This window comes from Lissotriton vulgaris, chromosome 1_1 (genome assembly GCF_964263255.1).
Source record: "Lissotriton vulgaris chromosome 1_1, aLisVul1.2, whole genome shotgun sequence".
NCBI classification, from domain to species: domain Eukaryota; kingdom Metazoa; phylum Chordata; class Amphibia; order Caudata; family Salamandridae; genus Lissotriton; species Lissotriton vulgaris.
The window spans coordinates 258,243,289-258,264,748 of NC_141685.1; the positions used below are offsets into that span (position 1 = coordinate 258,243,289).

At 45.8% G+C, this 21,460-nt stretch overlaps 1 protein-coding gene across 1 annotated transcript in view; it reads left to right on the plus strand.

The window, feature by feature from the left end:
- The window catches only part of LOC147746868 (HORMA domain-containing protein 1-like), a 1,271,881-nt gene that overhangs the window by 231,738 nt on the left and 1,018,683 nt on the right, over positions 1-21,460 (plus strand). Inside the window, exon 3 of the mRNA XM_086925061.1 lies at positions 2,134-2,278. Coding sequence (XP_086781187.1) covers positions 2,134-2,278 — 145 coding nt within the window. The remainder of the gene's footprint in view (positions 1-2,133; positions 2,279-21,460) is intronic.

The following is a 21,460-nucleotide window of genomic DNA, read 5'->3' on the forward strand; positions in this document are numbered from 1 at the left end:
TAGTGTTTTATTTCATTCTTTTATTTCATGTGTATCTTCTCTAACTCATATTATTTTGCATATAAGTTTTGTTTGCATTGTTTTACATACACATTACTTTTTATCACTGGCATTTTTCACAGAACATTTACGTTTCATGTTTGTCAGCATATATCTGGCACATATTATATAATGCATTCAATAAACATTTTTATGAATGAGCCCAATGCATTTCTGCACTCGTGTGTGCCTTCATCAGGGGCAGTATCTGTTGGTTCTGGTGGTAGATGAACTGAATCCTGTCTCTCTGTCTCTGGTGTTACTATGTCTCGGGTGTCTGATTAGAATGCGCCTCAGGATTCTTGTCTTGATCTTTATCTTCCCAATCTGTATTCACAGTCACTGCCGCTCTGAACGATACCCGCGATCTGCTTCAAATGCCATTGAAGCAGATCGCGGGTATCGTTCAGAGCGCAGTGACTTTGAATACAGATTGGGAAGATAAATGGCAATTTCTGGTGCACACACAAGCCCAGCTGTAGCGAAATGACAAATAACACCAGGTCCAAAACCTGCTCCACGGAGGAATCATCCCTTTCGTGTCGCTCCCTTTCTCATCACCACCGCAAAAGTCACCGGTACATCCTCAGGCTCACGGTGGGTCGAGCGGGTCATTCCCCCCAATTTAATGTTCCAAACAAAGTTCGCTGCCGTCGGGGGCCACCGACCCATGCAGGGCGTTTATGGCTAACAGCGGGAGACAGCGCTTCCCGCCCTAAACATCCAACAAACAAATGCGCCATAACACTGGTTCTGTGAATGACTGGCCTTTATTGAGATTAGCGCAGGTTACAGCTGAAGTGGAACACCTGACGCGTTTCAGCGAATAGCTTTCCTCAGAGGTACACCACGTGTGCAATGTCCCAGAATTCGTTGGTCGGTACCTGCCGGACTGCCACCATACTGCATGTCCCATAATGCATCTGGAGTTGGTGTGGAATGTAGATGTGCAGTCCAAAAAGTTGTTAGATTCCACCCCAAATTCCGGCAAGATGTTAAGGTGAGTATGGTTGCTGGCAATTTCTGGTGCACACACAAGCCCAGCTGTAGCGAAATGACAAATAACACCAGGTCCAAAACCTGCTCCACGGAGGAATCATCCCTTTCGTGTCGCTCCCTTTCTCATCACCACCGCAAAAGTCGACGGTACATCCTCAGGCTCACGGTGGGTCGAGCGGGTCATGCCCCCCAATTTAATGTTCCAAACAAAGTTCGCTGCCGTCGGGGGCCACCGACCCATGCAGGGCGTTTATGGCTAACAGCGGGAGACAGCGCTTCCCGCCCTAAACATCCAACAAACAAATGCGCCATAACACTGGTTCTGTGAATGACTGGCCTTTATTGAGATTAGCGCAGGTTACAGCTGAAGTGGAACACCTGACGCGTTTCAGCGAATAGCTTTCCTCAGAGGTACACCACGTGGGCAATGTCCCAGAATTCGTTGGTCGGTACCTGCCGGACTGCCACCATACTGCAATCTCAATAAAGGCCAGTCATTCACAGAACCAGTGTTATGGTGCATTTGTTATATGATATATATATATATATATATATATATATATATATATATATATATATATATATATATATATATATATATATATATATATATATTTCTTTATTATATGGTATAAAGTGCCATCATGGGCGGGTCTGTTCAGTGCTTATGACCATGATGAGGATTCCTCTGTAGTGGGAATTAGCATTACATGTTTCCTACCCAAGTATTAGTATTTTTCATTGATTCTCAGGAGGTCCATCTTTTATACATGTATTATGAAATCTGAGTTATGGTAACCTCTGGGGTGAGGGGTTTTCTCTCTCCTCTCGGCTCTTTGACTGCATTTTGAGGTTTCTTTTTAGTGAGGTGATTGTGCTAACGGGCTAACGAAAATACCAACACTGTAGGACTGTAGTTACAGTTAAGGAACTCTTTATTATGTTTTTCTCTTTGATATATTGTTCTTTAGTTTGATATCCGTCTTTATTGATCTGTAAGGTGCACAGTTAAACCCGTACAATGTTTGTAATCAAACATTTTCGCTTTTTTATGACAATAATTCAATAACATCTCTATATATGTATTTTCTTCAGTGGGCTGTTCTATTTCCTAATGAGATAAAGACACACCAGCAGTCTGTGATATTTGTCAAAAGGATGATGGCTATTGCAGTGTCTTGCATCACCTACTTACGTGGTATTTTTCCAGAAGACGCATATAGGACACGCTATTTAGAAGGTAATATTGGAAATATTTGTGTTTTCAAGAAATAAATGCTAACATATATATATATAGATAGATTCATACATACATAGGTAGACAGATAAGTAGGAAGATAGACACATCTAATTGAGGTTTGTGAAATTCCTATATCCAGACACCCAAAACATAAATGTTTGGGGTCGAGGACTGCACGTTTTCTTATTTTCCTTATCCAGTGCACATGTAGGTCCAATCTCTTACTGGACAAACCCTTTGCTAGTTTATAGTACGGACCTGTGAATAGATTTTCTGCCTGTAAAGCAATATTTGTAGTTGTATGTGTAAATCATTCAAACTTGTTGTATAAATGATTAATTAATGCAAAAGATTTACTATTATGCCCAGTGTTGCAAGGAGATGCTGAGAGTTCAGTTTGCAGTACTGACAGACGTTTGAGTACAATCACGTGTGCACATGTTTTAAAAATGTTAGTATTTGAGTCTGCATGCAGCAACCTGTAAGCATTATTGGTTATTAATTTTTCTTGCAATGTAAAATGTACACACGCATTTTAACTTGAAAAAGTGGTTTTGGTAAACTGTTGCACAATTTTAGAGAACATGTCTTTTAGACATATTTTAATAAAATGTGTTTGATGCCTGGTAATATTAAAAAAAGAAATTGAGGGAGAATCTGTGTAAACCATTTATGAACAACATGAAATAGGTTAGTGGCCCAATTCTTGAAGAAAAACAAATAAGTGTATTTGCAGATATATGCTTCTGCATTGCAAAAGATTTACAACTTGCAGGAATTCCCAAAAGTTTAAAGTATGCCTGGAAAGCATACTCCGAGCAAAGGTTTGTGAATAGCATTTTTGCATTTGCAAATACGCATGGTCATAGGTTCAAATCTGTGGGCCCACTTAGTCTTTCATTTTTCTGTGGTCAGTAACATGAGTACCTTGTAGTTGGGTGACAATAAGCATATCCTATTTCAATGTTAAGATTCCCTAGGGTGAACATGTACTTTTCAAATATACGGTTATATTTGCTCATGGATAACATATGCTGAGCGATTGCAAATTCACTTTTTCTACAACCTGTTTCGCCCCTGTAGAACAAGTTTTAATCCTGCCTGTCCCCGGAGTCTAATTGTACGATTTTTTGGTGAGGGAAGAGGTCAAAGGAGTTGGTGAATACCCTTCAACATGTAACTTCATATACAGAATCACACAGGCCGTACCAACCAAGGAACTACTGCTTCTAACCTATTTGCTAGAATCCAAATCCCAATATAATTTTATAAAACTGCACACCTGCTTTTATTTATTATTTGACAGTGAAAAATAAAAACAACTATGCCCAAGTTTCCTAATTTAAGGATCAACACCTTTTGCCACAATTAGGGTTTTCTTTGTCTACGTCAGCACAGTGCCTGTTAAGCTTTCCCTAAGGACAAAAGTAAAATCCTGCATAATTGTTTAAGCTCTTGTAAGTCCACTCTTTCTTCTGGCACGTTTGTGAGATGTTGAGGCTGGATAACCACAACACAGATGATTTGTGTCCATCACTGATGTCACCCCCACCGTGCAATACTCCCGGGTTTTAAGACCCAGTGTCTTTCTCCATGCAATGTTATGCGGAGATATTACATCCTTCTTGAACTGGATACTTGTTCCCTACCTACACATAATCTGTGTTTTATTTCTGAAGGGTTGTGGAGCCTTGGAACTGGAGTTAGATCACTCATTAACTTTTTGTGAGAGAGTTCTTCATCCTGGTTCCGCAGTGGCAAGGCAAACTTGGACTTCCAGATCTCTTTGCATGGGTCCTGGATGTTATCTCATTTATCTTCTAAAAATGTCTACAGAAGATTACTGTGAAGGAATGACTAGGATTCCTCCATTCCTTAACAGGGAAGAATACAATGATCTAGCCCAATTGACCTATGGGAGACTTCTTTTTTGACAAGAGCTGCTTTTGTGCCCACACATACTCCCTCTAAAAGATTTATGGACTTATTCGGGTGCATTCTGCCAAGGGGTCCGGTATTGGTGCTTGGCATCCATCTTTATGGTGTCTGAGCATCTAGCTCCTACCACTATGCCATTTTCTTTTCTTTTCTTTTTTCGTATAGAGTGTAGAGCTTTTTTGAGATTAGAAGTCCCTATCCTTTTTCCATTACCTTGGAAGAGGTCCTGGGGAATACTTTAGGAGTAATGCTATACAACCTTGTCTCCTACTTTTGGTCACTTATCGATGATAGGTTTCATCTGATATTCATAAATAGTAAATATTGCATCACATGTTGTATCCCACTGCATAACTGCCAGATGTATACATTTTGAAAGCAGTGTAGAACAGAAAATCAACATGTAGAAGCAAAGAATGTTGTCTTCTCAGATGTATGAATTAATAAAAATGGAGCCAGTTAGACTGAAAACGCCACTTTCTTCTCCAGGGAATCTTCGTTTTAGTTGGAAGGACTGAATTGTCCTGCCCACACTTGGAACCCTGAAATACTTTTATTAAAATATATAAAATACTCTTTTCGTTTTCAAAAGCTTTTTTTTTTAAAGCCAAGTACTCTTGACACGCTATAAAGGCTATATTAGCCACTTTTCGTCTATTTTTGTTGAAAAGGCAAAACAATTGAAAAGGCAGACAAAATGATATACTTAGTATAGTAACAAGAACTCTGACTAACCATTTTAAAAGGAAAAGAGAGGAAATAGTGGCAATGTGTCCTAAATGACAGGGCTCCTGGAAATATTTGTTTTTCTGGCTTTGGCCAATCTTTGCATGTATATGGATTTGCCAAGTTTGCCACATAATCCATAATCTGCATAATCTGCAGATTTGATTTTAATAAAAAATTATGTTTCTAGCTCGAATGGATACAAGGTTACTAAAACTCATGTTGCCTTGCAGTGGAAGGCCCTTTGCAGAGGTTCACTGGTCCCATTTTTGTTGTCTGTTGCTGTGTTTGAGTACCAATGAGGTGAAATCGTTGCAGACAGTTTTAGCATGTGTAAAAATTATAAAAAAAGGAAGTAATACTATCACAGAATGTGCTGCATTATTCCGCATAATTTGTCTTTTCCTGCCACATAATGTAGTCAACCCTGCCTCATAATTTGGTGCTCAACTGCTACATAATTCCAGTGTCCCGGCTAAAAGGATATTGTCTGACACTCATTAAAAGGAATAGCAAATTACCAGTTTTCTATTGTACCCTGTCAGTGGCAAGCATTGAATGAAGATAAACCAGAAAATAGTATCATAGGTGGTGGATAGATTCAGAAGGATGAGGGCAGCAGTCTCTCCTCTTTCCATGATCAGTCAGATATGGTTCTTGGCAGCGATGAGGGCAGTTTTAGTGCTGTGGTTGGGTCTGAAGCCGAATTGGGTAGTGTTGAGGATGTTGTTTTCATTAAGGTGAGCGGCTAGATGTTTGTTCATGATCTTCTACATAACTTTCCCAGGGAAGGGTAGAAGAGAGATGGGGTTGTGATTGACTAGTGGTATCGGGCTCCCGAGGATTACTATAGGAAAGAGAGAACTGTGGCACATTTCCATGGACCCAGGAATGTAGCTGTATTAATCAAGTCATTCAGAATCCTAGTGAGTGCTGAACTGATAGGATCTTTGCACCATACATATTCGTTCCACGCACCCCAAAGATCCCTCCGCTTAGCCCAGTTCTCCCTCGCTAAGGTGCAGCGCATCAAGAAGACCAGAACAGGAGGCCATCCTTTTCCTTCCCCGAGGCCAAGGCATGGAACACCCTCCCTCTCCCTCTCCAACTCCGACAGACGACAATACTCTCCAAAATCATGAAGGAACTGAGGACCTGGATCTTTGATGGATGACCGTGAACTTCCAAGATCTGCGCCACTCCAGCGCCTTGAGACCCTCTCAGGTGAGTAGTTGCACTTAATAAACCCATGATTGATTGATTGATCACAGTCTTTAGTCTCTTTTGTAAATCAACTTTAACTTCCCTCAGCAAGCGTTTTGTCAGTTGATGACATTACAGCCCTCAGTCAAGTCCTGTTATCCGTCTCAATATACTCCTAATTACAAGTGAGCCAAAAGTATTGGTTATTTTTCTCTTTGGGGATCTCTATTCATAGTCCTAAACATTTAATAGTTCCACCTTCAGCTAGAATCCCGGGTAATGGTGGGCGTAGTTGGCGGAGTACCTCTTTGTGGAATTCTGCGTAGTTGAACAAAACTCCGCAACTCTGTTCCGTCTCATTCCAATTAATCCAACAGAAACCTCACATGCCTTTGATAATACAACAATTAACTCTATCTTTCCATGCAAAAATGCATACAATTCCAACCAAAGGCCCTGCAAAGCATTATACGATGAGATTCTAGAGTGCAGTGGGCCTTTGGTTGGCATTGTATTTTTGCCCATAACTTTGCCTGGGGTGGTCCTTGTCGGATGGGACCACCACCGAATCGTTCAACATGATATACTTTTTAGGTCGAGCTGATGTGGCATTCATGCGAAGCATGAATGCATCAGCTCGACAACTTATGCTGCCCGTATTTAGGAAAGTGGACAGCAATCAGACGCGCGCTTTCCCATTGTCAGATTTCACCTCTGGAGCGCGCGTCTGATTGCTGCGCATGTGCGGTGCAAAGCCCTGGCTCTCACACAGACACAGGCAGCCCCCACCCCTCTGCATGCACGCACGCACACACACACACACAGGCGCGCGCATGCACACGCAAGCACACTATCCCCTGCCTCGCATTCTCTCAATCACACACAGTCACGCATGCGCACACACATGCACACACGCGCGTACACACTCCCGCCCCATCCCCTCCCCCACAGGCATACACACAGGCACGCACGGACTTCACATTAGCCCTGGGCCCCACTCACCGACTGCGCTCTTCCGGCGGGGCTCCTCTCGCGCTCCGCTCCTCACGGCGCGGCGCGTCTCGTCACCTCTTCTGAATCGGGGCTCCCTCAGGTCAGAGGAGCCCCGCAACAGGCGCCACACTCCTTCTCCCTGGCCTCCTCCTGGGGACCCGGGCTACCCAGGACCGGCAGGGCGCTCCATGCGCCGGCGTCTCACAGACCTCAGGAGGCGGGACTTCCGGTCGGCCACGAGCGGATTGGCCGGCCGGCCAAGAGCTTCCGGGTCGCCGCGGGTCTCGCGTCTCTTCCGCCTTGTTTTTTTTTGCTTTCTTGTGGAGGTCTTGCTGAGCAGGATGGATTCCTGGTAATCGCTTTAAACCGCTTCTCCGCAATCTTTGTTTCCTTTTTTGGTCTCTTGTTCTGGGGTGAGTATTCGTCGGCTCAATGAATCTCGGATATAAATAAACAGTGGTGCTGTGGCACATGGTGCCATTATCTGCAATTATTCTACTCTGCTGTGTGGTGCCCTGGCAGAGAAACTCCTGCTTGTCATCGTTCGTGTCGCGACAAGTGCCATTTAGTCCATCCTATCCCCGAACTAGTGTCCCCACGCCGGTCCTCAGACCAGTGCCCTTAGATCCACCTCTGCATTATCTTAGACCTGTGCCAGTCCTCAAACACCATTGCTCTCCGTCCACCACTGCACCGTCCCAGACCATTCATTACCTTAAGGTCCAGCCCAGCCCCAGAGCAGTTTCCTTTCGGTCGCCCCTAGGTCCGTCCCAAACCAGTACCCTAACCTTGAATGATTACGGACCTGTGCCAGTTGGTACGTCTCTGACTTCTGGACAAAACCCTTCCATAACGTGCTCCCGTTTAGGACTTGCGGATTCTAGCATGCTGATCCTTCTCACCTGCTTTGGACCGCCGCTTTGGGCGCATCTGGACTTTGCCTTTTCTTTTTCGTTGATTCTCCTGCAGCAGTACCACCATTTACTGCCTTTGACCTAACGTCAAAGAGACTTGTTCTTCGTGCGTTCTTTTACAGTCTCATAATTTTCAGAACGGAAGCATATTCAATGTTATATATAACAAAGCCAAAGATGTTGCTTATTCATTTTTTGCAGCTAACAACCACTGACTAAGCCAATTGTCCTGGCTTGTTGTAGTTGTAATGTTACTTATTGTGTTATATATCTGGATTCAAGGACAGAAGCAGTAAAATACCAGTCGGGCGGTACACTATGCTAAGCACAGATTTTAGCATATGTGTTTTAAAGCCACGCCCTTAATTACATTGGCCACGCCCCTTTGAGAACCCCCCCCCCCCCCTAGTTTTTCATCCCACTTAAAGCCATGCCCTTCACCATTGCATGTTAAAGCGTATCGTGGCCTCTTTTTGAATAATCAGCTGGCCCTCCCATGGATCGACGTGGGCTAACTAAGTAGTCCCTCTCTATTCCTTTGGACCCATCCGGGCCATATGTCTAGCCTTGTTTCTGGTACAGTTATTTATTCATTTACAAACTTTAGGATCTACCTTCGCTCTGATATATGATATTGCTCTCCTCCCCTCTCTCCTCAACATCCCCTTCTCCCTCTCCCCTCACTCTCTCCCCTTTATCCCCTCTCCTCTCTCTCTCCCCTCTACACCCTCACACTCGTCCCTCATTCCTCACCTCTCCCCTCTCTCCCATCTCCTCCCACTCTCCTCACTCTCACCTCTCTATACTCACTCTCTCCCCTTTCTCCACTCTCTCTACTCTCCTCCCTCTATCCTCTCCCCCTCTCTCATCACTCTCCTCTCTCTCCTCACTCTTCCCCTTTCTCCCCTCCCTCTACCCTCTCCTCAGACTCCCCTGTCCTCAGACTCCCCTGTCCTCAGACTCCCCTGTCCTCAGACTCCCCTGTCCTCACTCTCCCCTGTCCTCACTCTCCCCCGTCCTCACTCTCCCCCGTCCTCACTCTCCCCCGTCCTCACTCTCCCCCGTCCTCACTCTCCCCTGTCCTCACTCTCCCTGTCCTCACTCTCCCCCGTCCTCACTCTCCCCTCTCCTCACTATCTATTTGAATAACCGGCACTAAGTCCTTTAAAACGAACGCACATTTGTCAAACCATTCCTAGCAGCCATTTCCGAAAATTATTTTTAAAAAGTCACACTATTCCAAGAGCTACTTTTGCGACCTTCCTCCGAGTTAATTAATACGTCCTGTAGCGGATGATAATTTCTTTTTTACAATCAAGATCAAATACAAAACATGTGCACTGCTGGCATTTCATGTTGCCGAGGTCGATAATAGTATAGTGACAAGACCTACAGAATTTTTCCGGTTCGGGCTGTTTTTTTTAACCTTCTGGCCGACCTACTTCAATGGAATATTTGCTCCAGTAACACACACAACACCCCCCCCCCACACACACACACACACAACACCCCCCCCCACACACACACACCAACACAACAACCACACACACAACACCACACACAACACACACACACAACTACAACCATACACGACAACAGCACACACAACTATCTATCTATCGCCCTCACCCTATCTATCGCCCTCACCCTATCTATCTATTGCCCTCAATCTATCTATCGGACTCCCTCTATATATCGCAAAAGAACAGCATCACTCAGCAACACCACAGCATCACTCAGAGACACCACACCATCACTCAGGGACACCACAACATCACTCAGCGCAACTTCAGCATCACTCAGCGCAACCCCAGCATCACTCAGCGCAACCCCAGCATCACTCAGCGCAACCCCAGCATCACTCAGCGCAACCACAGTATCACTCAGCGCAACCCCAGCATCACTCAGCGCAACCCCACTCCGCGCCATCACAGCCTCAATCTGTGCAACCATTCAACAACAACTGGTTCAAATATGTTCTCTCAATGTTTCAAGCTTTATTACAAATGTCGCAAAAAATGTTAATTTTTCACTTCTGTTCTTGGATTTTCGTCACAATAAAATACACTGACCATAATCTTCACAAAAGTAATTTACAAAAGTTTAAGCTATTACCATTATAAATTACAATAACTTTTATTTAAGTATTAATATTTAAAAAAATTAAAAGCCATTGTTATTTGTAATATCAATTCATCTAAGTCACGTAAATACAAAACATGTTGCATTACAAATGCTATAGGTGTCACATTTGCGTAAATTATAACTATTGGCATTGTAAATGACAAAGCTATTAATTTAGCTATTTTCAAAACCAACACATAAATAAAAAAATTGTCATTTACAAGACCAATAGCTCAAACTTTCATAATGCGAGACCTATTGCATTGCAAATGCTTGTTGTGCTCAAGGCATCTGCTTGGTCCTCGCTCTAGGTTAGGGGTGACCCCAGATCATCACCTCTCTCATTGCCTTATATTTTTCAAAGTTCACTTTTGTGAATTGGTTATATGATTTTTAGCATGAAAAAGTAAAGTTGTTTTATCAAAGATTTGTGATGCAGAAGCTAATTCCGCTATGTGGCAGAGTTGAGTTTTTGCATGAATTCCGTGTTTTCAATGTAATGCGTAGTTAACAAATCTCTGCAACCTCCGATAGCGGAGCGGAGTGGAGTTCATTGCCCACGGTTAATCCTGGTACACTTCTTCAAACAATATCTAGTGTAGATGTTTGCCTTTCTTCAGGAAGTCCTGCAGAAACACTTAAGTAAGAACATAATATGCAGCCTAGAAAAAAGGCTACCATGGTGAAATTCTTCAGATTGTACTCAGAAAAGGATCAATGTACCTATATAAAATTATAATTTGATGTACTTTGTAGCCCCAAAGGCTGCCCTTGTGTTAGTTTAAAAGAATGACTGTGCCTTTTAAGACCCAGAGACAACCAGTATCCCATCATGCTTAGCAGGTTGCAGTTGCCTCAGTTCTTGTTTCCTTCACCTGGTTACAGGATCCTGAAGCACTGAGCTTGTCATTCTAGGCTTGTTTTCTTCAGAATTCATCCGTGCAATTTTGTTTAATCTGATTTATTCGACATCTTTCATCATTCTCTCACTATGTTAGGCCTTTTCTGACAGAAAATTTGAGGCATTTTTTCATTCAATATGCCTTCTCTGTTTGGCAAGTGCCCTAAAACATCATCTTTCACCGGTCGAAGTCGAGGAAGTCAATGTCGAGACCAGGTAGGGCACCAAATAGCTCGCCTTCCAGGGCTAGTTTGACGTTGAGGAAGAAACGCAGATCGGCGTCGAGGCAAGGTAGAACAACTCATACAACGTTGATGCGCACTGTAAGATTGATGTCAAGGAGTGTATCGATGTCAAGGCGGCCAGACCCATCAACGTCCAGGAGCAGTTTGAGACATCGGAGATCACTGTCAAGGAGCAGATAATAGTCTAGTCATTGACGGAGTATGATGTCGAAATCCATCTCAATGTCGAGGGCAGAAACATTGAGAAAAAGGAGGCAAATCAATGTTTCTCCGACTTAGAAATACTCAAGGGCGCACTCCTCCTCTAGAGTAGTACAGGACTCTCCTCCTCCACCACCACCTCCACCATTTGCGCCTAGACCTCCAGTGCCAATTCCTCTGCCTGTGAAACCACAGCCTAGATCGCGCTCCAGAACATGCCATCGGTCACACCATCACAGGCATCATTACAGGTGTTCATAGTCTTCCAGGTTCTCTCGCCATAAAAGCCTCAGATCCAGGTCAGGAACCAGAACACTTACCATCTCCACATATCGGTCAAGACACACAACGTCCTCATCTTCATATGCAGGGCGATATTCGCCAACTTTTTCGGATTCAGCTCCTCTTTGCATCTCTCCGGTAGATGACATCGCCACCTTGCTGTAGGTTCTGGTGAGAGGTGCAGCAAAACTTAATTTACAGATGTTGGTTCCCACACCTAACATATCTGTTATATTTGAGACACTTCACCAGCGGTCAGCTTCAAGACCACTGCTTCCATTGTTGCCAGGTCTTTTAGAGCAAAAGGCACACAATTAATGGATGGAATACAGATCAAATCAAAACATTCACCCCCAGTCAAGAGACCTGGGTTAAATCCATCATTCTTTTGCTCACCATGCCACCCCAGTTTTGACCTGGCCATATGCAAATCAGTCTTGACCCTGTGCCTCATGGGAACAGTTCTGCCCGAACTGCCAAGCCAGGTCCTCCCTGGACTGGAAACAAGCATCCTAGGACCGGTTTTGCGGTTTCACCCCTCTACAGCCAGGATAGCTTGAATCCAGTGGCACAGTGAGCCCGGGACCCATGTCTGGGCATACCTGGCGCACTTCAGGCAAGGAAGCAAAAGACACACAATTGATGGACGGAATGCAGAGCAAATCATTTTCGGATTCAGCGCCTCTTTGCATTTCTCTGGGAGATGACATTGCCACCTTCCAGGAGGTTCTGGTGAGTGGTGCAGCAGAACTTAATTTTCAGATGCCTTTTTTTGACCCTAGCCTCAACCAAGACAGATACTCCCATGTTTTGCCTTTTGTTAGTGTGCTTTGACTGTGGTTCACTAAATGTAATGGTAAGTACTTTGTACACCTCACACTTGGCATACTGGAGTACCACTGTAAGTCCCTAGTATATCATACTGAGGTACCCAGTGTATTGGTAACCCAGGGGTCTCCCATTGGCTGCAGCATGTATTGTGCCACCCATAGGAGTCCATATAAACTGCGTCTGCAGAGCTGCTATCACAGTCTGCATGAAATGTTATGCACACCTTTCAATTTAGATATAAGGTTTCCCTTATTTCCCGGTCACATGTAAGTCACCCATAAGATAGGTCCTTCGGTCCAAGAGCAGTGTGCATATTTCTAAATGCTAAGTGTGTGGGTACCCTGCATGAGTAGAGGTATCCCTAGAAACGCCAGACTCTATTCTCTGGGCTTTGTACGTATGGAGCAGCCATTTTAAGGTATGTAGTGGACACTGGCAAGTCGAGATGTCCAACTACATAATGGCTGCTCCAAATGTGGTCATATTTGCTATCAAACATGCTGGAATCATGCAGCTACGCCGATTCCAGTGTTAGTTGCATGATAACATGTACTGGAGGGGATCTTTAAAATACCCCCAATGCCTATCTGTGTAGCCTTTTAGGGTCTGCCTGCCAGCCTGTGTTGCTGCAAGGGAGAGGTGTGACCATCTCTCCTATAGAATGAGGTAGGGTGGGTTTCCTTCAGAGCACCACCAGACTGCATTGAAGGGCTCATTTGGTGCCCTCCGTGCATAAACCAGTTTTGCCCAGTTCATGAGCCCTTGGCTCCTGCTTTAGCATGAAACTACACACAGGACAGAGGAGTGTCCAGCCCCCTGTCCAGTTCCTCCCTAGAGTGGTTCCCAGATCTTCTCCAGGTGGCCACTTGATTCTGCCATGTTGAATTTTGGCCCCTGGGAGCATCTGACTAGCTAGGCCAGCTGAGTAGCTTCCCTGACCTCCCCTGATAGGTAGGTCACTGTAGAAGATGTCGTTCTCCCTTTTAGGGTTACTTAACGGTTTACCTGAAGGTTGGTCCTTAGTTTCGTCTGGACAACATCTTTAAGAACCCACTGCCTGTCTTCTTAAGACCATCTAAAGACTCTTCTGCTGGTGCTCTGCAGCATCTTCTAACCTGGACCAAAGACAAGCCTGCTGTTGACGGGAAGACTCCTGCTTCAACTTTGTGTAGGAAAGTGCCACTTTTTGCATGGTTACCCCCCATTTTTTGTCTGACATCTGATTTGGTGTGCCCTTGGTCCCTGCCAGTCAGGTTCCCAGGGCCTGTGTGCTTTCCCAAAACGGTACCTTTGTACCCACAATTGGCACATCTCTGGCCACAGGTAAGCCTCTTGTACCATGAGTACCAAGGGCACTATGACCAGGGAAGGCCTCTAACCGCTGCAGCACCTATTGTGCTACCCTGAAAGGCCCTGTACCTTAACACGCACACACTGCCTTTGCAGGCTGTGTATTTTGGTGCTAAGAAACTTTAAGAGCCTACATGTCACACCTCCCTGTGTGCCATGCCTGCAACCCACTGCCTGAGGCCTAGTTAAGTCACCCCTCTTGTAGGGTGCAGAAGCCCTCAGGTGAGGTTACAGTGGCATGATCCCTGAACCCCTACAGTGTTTGAATCCATTCTTAGACGTGTACGTGTAGTAAAGCCATAATGAGTATATGGTCTGGGAGTTGGTCATTACGAACTCTACAGCTCCAAGTTTGGTAGCAAAATTCTCAGCACATTAAACCCACACTGATGCCAGTGTGGGATTTAATGTAAAATACACTCAGTAGGCATCTTTGAGATGCCCCCTGAAAAATTACCAATCCTAGTGTGGTTCCTGAATAGCTGCCCGCCATTTGCCAGCACCAGACAATTTCTGGACCTCTGGATAGAGAGCCTCTGCTGACTGGGTCCAGAAACAAAGCCCATCCTGGGCAGAGGTGTCACGCCTCCTCCCCGAGGACGTGCTGGGTCCATGAAAGGAAAGCTTAAAAGGCCTGCCACCTTTGTCCCTGCCTTTTTCCTGCCCCAACAAATAGCTTCCACTGGTTATGCCCCCCACTTTAAGCAGGAGAATCAGCCGGAAAACCAAGCTAGGAGGAGAGTGGTGTGCCCACCTTTGCCAACCCCACCCCTCAGGTGGGGAAGGCAAAGTAAAGCACACATCTCAGTCCCCTCCATCATGAAGATGAGGGGACCCAACCAATTAGGTAGAGGCTCATGCCCCACTCCCAGTGGAGGGTGACATAATGGGTGGTGTACCCACCCCAAGGAAGGGACCCATTGGTCCCAATCTGCACATCCCTTTTAAAGCTCCAAAATGTAGTATTTAGGGCTGACCTTGAACCTTGCCTCCTCAGATTTGAGGAAGAAAGAAGAAGGATCGAAGAGTCGTGCTGACCCAGGAATAAGAGGACACCTACTGCTTTGGCCCCAGCCCTACTGGCCTGTCCTGAGTTCAACCTACCTACAGCGAGAATCCCGGCGAGACCAGCAGCTCCCAGAGCCTGGAGGACCTGCCCTGTGACCCTCTATAAGACTTTCTCCTGTGAGCACCGGATTTTCTCATGCAAATACTCCCCCTCAGAATCTGGATCCATGTGGTTCTGCAGTTTTGCACCACTCTGCACCCGTCTTCCACAGCCCAGGTTTGAGTGGTCCAACACCATGAGGGGGTCTCCCCAGTGATCCTGACCAGGACCTGGTGATCCCGACCTCCCTTAAGCCTCAACCTGAAGAATCCCCCTGACCGCGACTGGAGATGGTAAAGAGACCGGATGCCAAAATACATCCCTGCACCTGATGCCCTAAGGCCTGACCAGTCTTCCCTGCACTTTGGGAGACTGTAATCCCTCTCTAGCCGAACCGAACTGCATCCCTGTGCACTGCATTTTCCATTCCCTGAAGATCTTCAAGCTCCAAGAAGCCCTAGCCTCCAGCATCCAACAGCTCCAACAACAATGTCCTGCCTGCATCCTCTGCATCGTGGGCCTTCATCTCCTGTGTGGTGCTGAGGCTTCCATGTGACTCCCTGTTCCTGCTGCCAGAGGGTCCTCGAGTTTGCTCCAACGATACCTGCTGACTCTCCTGCATGCTGAGCGATAGCCCTGACTTACCTTTGCTAAGTTAGTCCCACAGACATTGCTGGTCTATAACCAAGCATCTTTTGCTTCAACCTGACTGTAGCCGTTGCCAAGGTTTGTTGGTGGTCCTGCCGATGACTGACCCTCCTGCCTTCTTCAATCATCATGGGACAGCTTGTGGACAGCTCCTGTCCTCCTTCATCATTGCCTGGGCTCCACAGCTGCTACATCAGCACTGTTGCGCTAGAGCCAGTTCCTTCAACAAGGGGTGGCATTGTGCTCTTTCTACTCCTGATCACCTCTGGTGGTTTGGACTCCGTCCCCTCTCCTTTCAGGTACCTTTCAGCCAGAATCCATGTTTGAATTCCACCATCCTGGCCCACGGGTCACTGTAGCTGGCAGACTTCCAAGATTCTCCATTGACGTCAACGAGTGGTTCGGACACCACTTCCAGTGCACCTTGGCTCCCTGGTGTAGGCATCCTGGTTCCCTGTGTATCCACAGGTCGGGTGACTGTGCAACCACTTATCCAATTGAGGTCCTGAAACAAGAAAATACCAACAGCAACTTAACTTTATTATCCTATGGACGTTTGACCCAGTGTAATCACACTGCCTTGGTGTCCCTAGCTTCTCACATTTGGTGGTTCTCTGCTCCCCCTGGGCTTCTCCATCCTTGGCTAACAGTCTTGGTTTGGTACCTTCTTCACATACCACTTTCTTAGTATATGTTTTGGTAGGGCCTCATGTGTTTTTCCATGTGACCTGTTTTTGAAGTGGTCCTGGTGTGTATTTGATATCTCCGGGTAGGAGATATACCAAGTTAGTTTTTAGTGTTGTGTAAATAAATACCACAGTATTCTTATAAGCACTGGTGTGGTTCTGTCTTGTGTGAAAGCTTGCTGACTGACTATGTTGTAAATGTACCTGCTTTACACCCTCCTGAGTATGTCTTAGCTGCACTGCAAAGCTACTCCTTGAGAGCTTTGGTTATCAGGGACCTAAACACTATCACTAAGAGTTGCCTGGAATCAGCGCACCGTCCCTCACCACAGGTTGACACTATGGGCCCGATTACGAGTCTGGCGATGTGAGGACCACCAGACTCATGGTGGAGTTGTGGTGGCGGTCTTGCAGCTGCCAGATTATTACCCTTGTGTTCGTGCCGGCCTGGGACCGCTGCCTCTGCTAGTGACCCGCCTTTCCCTGGTGGTGGCGTGAAGGTCCAGAGGTATCTATCGGTATGCTTGGCGGGACCACTGCGGTCCCACCATGCATATTACGACATTCCTCACCACCACTGATTTCATGAAGGTCTTTCCTCCATGAAACAAGTGGTGGTGAGGAAAGAAAGGGGGCCCTGCAGACCCCCCTTGTGTCTCACCCCTTTTGTTTGCACCAAGGGGGGCACAGCATGTGCCCTCCAGTGTTCATGCACAGAGGTTCCAGCACTGCATGGACTTTTCAGTCCATGCCGTGCTGGAACTTCCTTTGACGTTCCCATTGCAGTGCCTAATTTGTAGACACCTCCGTGGGAACGGCAAAGGAAATGCCCGCCAATTACTAAAAAAGTAATTATACTGCAGGCGGTGCTCACGGGGTTTGGAGGTGCGGCAGGGTGGTGCGGGACGTAATTCGGCCCTATATAGTGAGCCAACCTCCTACACACACCCTGACTGAGTGGTCATACTAGCAGCTATGAAGCATTACATCACCACTCCTGATTTTCAGTTTGTCCTGATAAGGAGAGTAAAAAACTGGATTCTGCTGGTCCCAAATTTTTCTACATTTCCGCAACCACGATGAAAGCAGCAAGTGCTTCTGCCCTCCTGTGTAGATACAATAGATCGATTTGTGAACTCTATACAACAATTTGCGGACATTCTTCCCAGGGACAGAAGGGAAGACTTCCTTGAAATAGTTGATGAGTGTCTCATGGTATCCAACCAGGTCATCAATGCTGCAGTTAGGACTACTTAGGGGGTCCCTCCGGCAGGGGGCAGGACAGAGAGGGGGGATACTTTCATGTCCTTTGTCCGATTTCACAGCAGATTGGGAGCCAAGGACTCCCAGAACTGGTTCTAACTAGATTATGCAATGAGGACACCAAATGTGCCCTTCAAAGCAGTCTGGTTGCACTGGCACACGCCCCCACCCCTTCCCAATACCCTAAATCCTGTCAGGAAGATGGTCACACCTCCCTGTGACAGGTAACCTATTTTTCTAATTTCCCCTGCTTGAGCTCAGCAGCAGGAGGGCAGAATTGTGTCTGGGGTCAGCAGCAGCACTAGCTTGCTCGCAGACCCTAGGAGGCTGTTACCTGGAGCTTCCCTAGAGGAGCCCCCCAGTGCATGGAATCATACCTCCAACACCGGTAATGGTGTTGAGGTATGATTCCAACATGTTTGAAATTAAACATGCTCAGGTCCGGCACAGCCAATATACAGTTAGCCATCGCTTATGACGCATGGCCACTATATGTATGAAAATGGCTGACCATACTTACAAAGCTTGGAGAATCAACTCCAGGGTTTGAAGTGGGTGTCCTGATCATGCAGGGAACCCTCACACTGTGGAAATGTGCCTTTTAATGAGCACACTGGTGCAGGGGTCACCCTTCTCTGTCCACACGTCCGTAGACCAACAAAATACAGATTGTCACTGTAGCTGGAATTCAAATAACAATTTTATTTATCACTCATGAGTGGGACCACGTCCACACATCACTCTCAAGTGCTACCTGAGGTAGTACATAGAAGTCACAGAACACAGGTCTTTTATACAGGTTTTGTGCAGTGAAAACATGTGAACAGAAATAGGGAGAACAAGTTTTAGGAATAGTTACCAACAAACATGGGCAGAAAAAAACTACATGGTCAGCAAAGTGGGAGGGGGAGCAGGAGTGCTTATGGCAGCAGAAATGATATACAGTTAGCAGGTGTACTGGCAGCGACAAATCCCAGCACGTACATTGCTTTTAGCTAAGTCAGGAAGTCAACTAAAATAGATAGCACAGGCAGAGTGAAAAGACGAAAGAATTATGAAGGAAACCTAAATGGATACCACGCTAAAATGACTGCAGCTTATGGCATGTAAAATATTACAGGTTTTCCACAACACTTATAACCTAGCACCGTGCCTTCAGGATTGAAAGGCCTGCCTTAGGGGTGACTTATAGTTTCTAAATGCAGTGACCTCAGATATAAGGAAACTTAGATCTGGTGTGAGTGGTGCTGGCACAAGTTCACACAGGCTGCAGTGGCAGGCCTGTAGCAACAGTTGTCAAATTTAGGGAGCAAGCACACTGACTGCGGTCCTGATTACTAGTCAGAAAAATCAATAAAACCAGCAAAAAGTGGGAATATATATATATATATATATACTAGCAGCCCGTCCCGACGTTGTCCGGGTATGAATTGCTGCCGGCCAGTAGTATATTGTTTTGTATGATTTCGTTTTGATAGCATTTTTTATCTGTGACAGGCCTGTGAAACGCTCCGATTCACAGTGCACTGCTGATGCACTTAAGAGTGCGCGTTCAGTAGTGTGTGAACTCGAGTTTCCCTACTTTATTTTTCCTTGCAATATTATATAGCTCAAACTCGACAACATGGTATGAGCACAATTTACATTACAGAAGAACATATTCATTTGTGGTAGGCACGGGGAGACAAAGCGATTTGCCTGGAATCACAGGATGTTGAGCTGATGCCGAGATTCGAACGTAGCTCCCCAGCTCTGAAGTTCGCAATTCTAGAACTTGTGGCGGGAGGTGTGTCTAAAAGTGTATGTCAGTGCTGGCCATCAATGAGAGAGACCTGTGCATTTTTCAAATGGGTGGTGAAAAAATATGAGGATGTTGCTGGAGATGTGGGCTGCCGTGCCACCAATGTACTTACCGGGGGAGGGTAAACACCCATTATTCCGCAACTTTCTTTCTGCATACCATCACTCCGCATACTTTCATTACGAAAGTACCATGACTCCGCAATGCCATTATAAAGCATGGCATTACATTTGATATGCTTTTACCACGCATACATTTACAACGAAATTCGTTGTAAATGCATGAATGGTAAAAGCATGTTTTTTTTAAATGTTTGGATAAGATAGGTATGTGCATAGGGGTATATGTTTTGGGGTACTGAGGTATATGTTTTGGGGTGTTTGGGTATTTTAAGGGTTCAGATATAGTTTTGAATTATGGGGTACAGGGGTAGTTTTAGGGTTCAGGGGTAGGTTTGGGTTTTGGAGTACAGGGGTATTTTAAGGGTTCAGGGCTAGGTTTGGGTTTTGGGTACAGGGGTATTTTAGGGTTCAGGGGTAGGTTTGGTTTTTGGGGTACAGGGGTATTTTTAGGATTTAGGTATAGGTTTGGGTTTTGGGGTACAGGGTATATTTATAGGGTTAAGATGGGTTAGTGTTTAAGGGTGTTGGGGTATTTTAATGAGTAAGGGTGGGTTTTGATTATGGGGTGCAGAGGTATTTAAAGGGAGCAGGGTGGACACCCGGAGCTGGAATGTACAGAACCTGGGAAGAAAAAACAATGAAATATTTGACACAACGCGCGCCCCGCACACGCCCACACCCCCATCACACGATATGAGACATGGCATGAAGGGCGGAATGTAAAAACAACAGTTGATGGACAGAATGCAGAACAATGTCATACATTCACCCCAATACAGAGATCTGGGCCTAAATCCATCATTTCTTTTGCCCTCCACACCACCTCAGCCTTGACCCTGTGCCTCATGGGAACATTCCAGGCCGAACTGCCAAGCCATGTCTTTCCTGGACCAGACTCAAGCATCCTAGGACCGATTTCTGGCTATCCGCCTTTTTCAGCCAGGATAGCTTGACTCCAGTGGTGTGGAGAGCATGGGACTCACGTCTGAGCATAGCCACCCCACTTGGGGTGACAAATGCAAAAACAACAGTTGATGGACAGAATGCAGAACAATGTCATACATTCACCCCGGTACAGAGATCTGGGCCTAAATACATTGTTTTTTTGCACTCCACACCACCCCAGTTCAGACATGGCCATATGCAAATCAGCCTTGACCCTGTGCCTCATGGGAACAGTCCAGAACGTACCACACGCCCCCAGCATTTGTCACGCCCCCCCCAGCACAAGCCCACAGCCCAACGTAAGACACGCCCACAAGGGACTACTTTTCTGGCATGGTTCTTTTACTTTTTAAATGTATATGGTGGGCATCTGCATAGCCTATGTCATTCTGCTGCAACTGCCCTTTCCAACGCTGTATTGGGTGTTGTGATTGGTGCTGGTGTTCCTGAGATGACCGTCCTGAATTCCTCCAGAAGCGGTCGCTCCCTACGCAGCTCCCCGCCCCGACTGCAGTGGTATTGTAGCGCCTCACAATTGAACCTGCCTTTCCTCGCATTGCTATCTTTATTTCTCATTGCTGCCAAATTAATATTTAAATAATTTAGCCTGGCAGCCAGTGGAATCGCATTGTGCCTGTAATTTAAATCAGTTCACTGTATTATCAAGCGCGCAGTCAGTGGAATCGCATTGTGCCTTTAATTTAAACCATTTCTCTGTATTATTATTGCATAGCGTTGTTTTCGAGGTATTGCCCCAATCCAGTTTCGTTTCTGGCCTGCTGCCATCTTGTAGTTTGTTGTTGTGCCTCCCTGCCCGGACCTCCACCCCGCCCTCCGCCTCCCAGCTGACCCTCCCTCTCACTGATACAACTGGCCCTACCCTCCGGCATTTTCTCTGTGA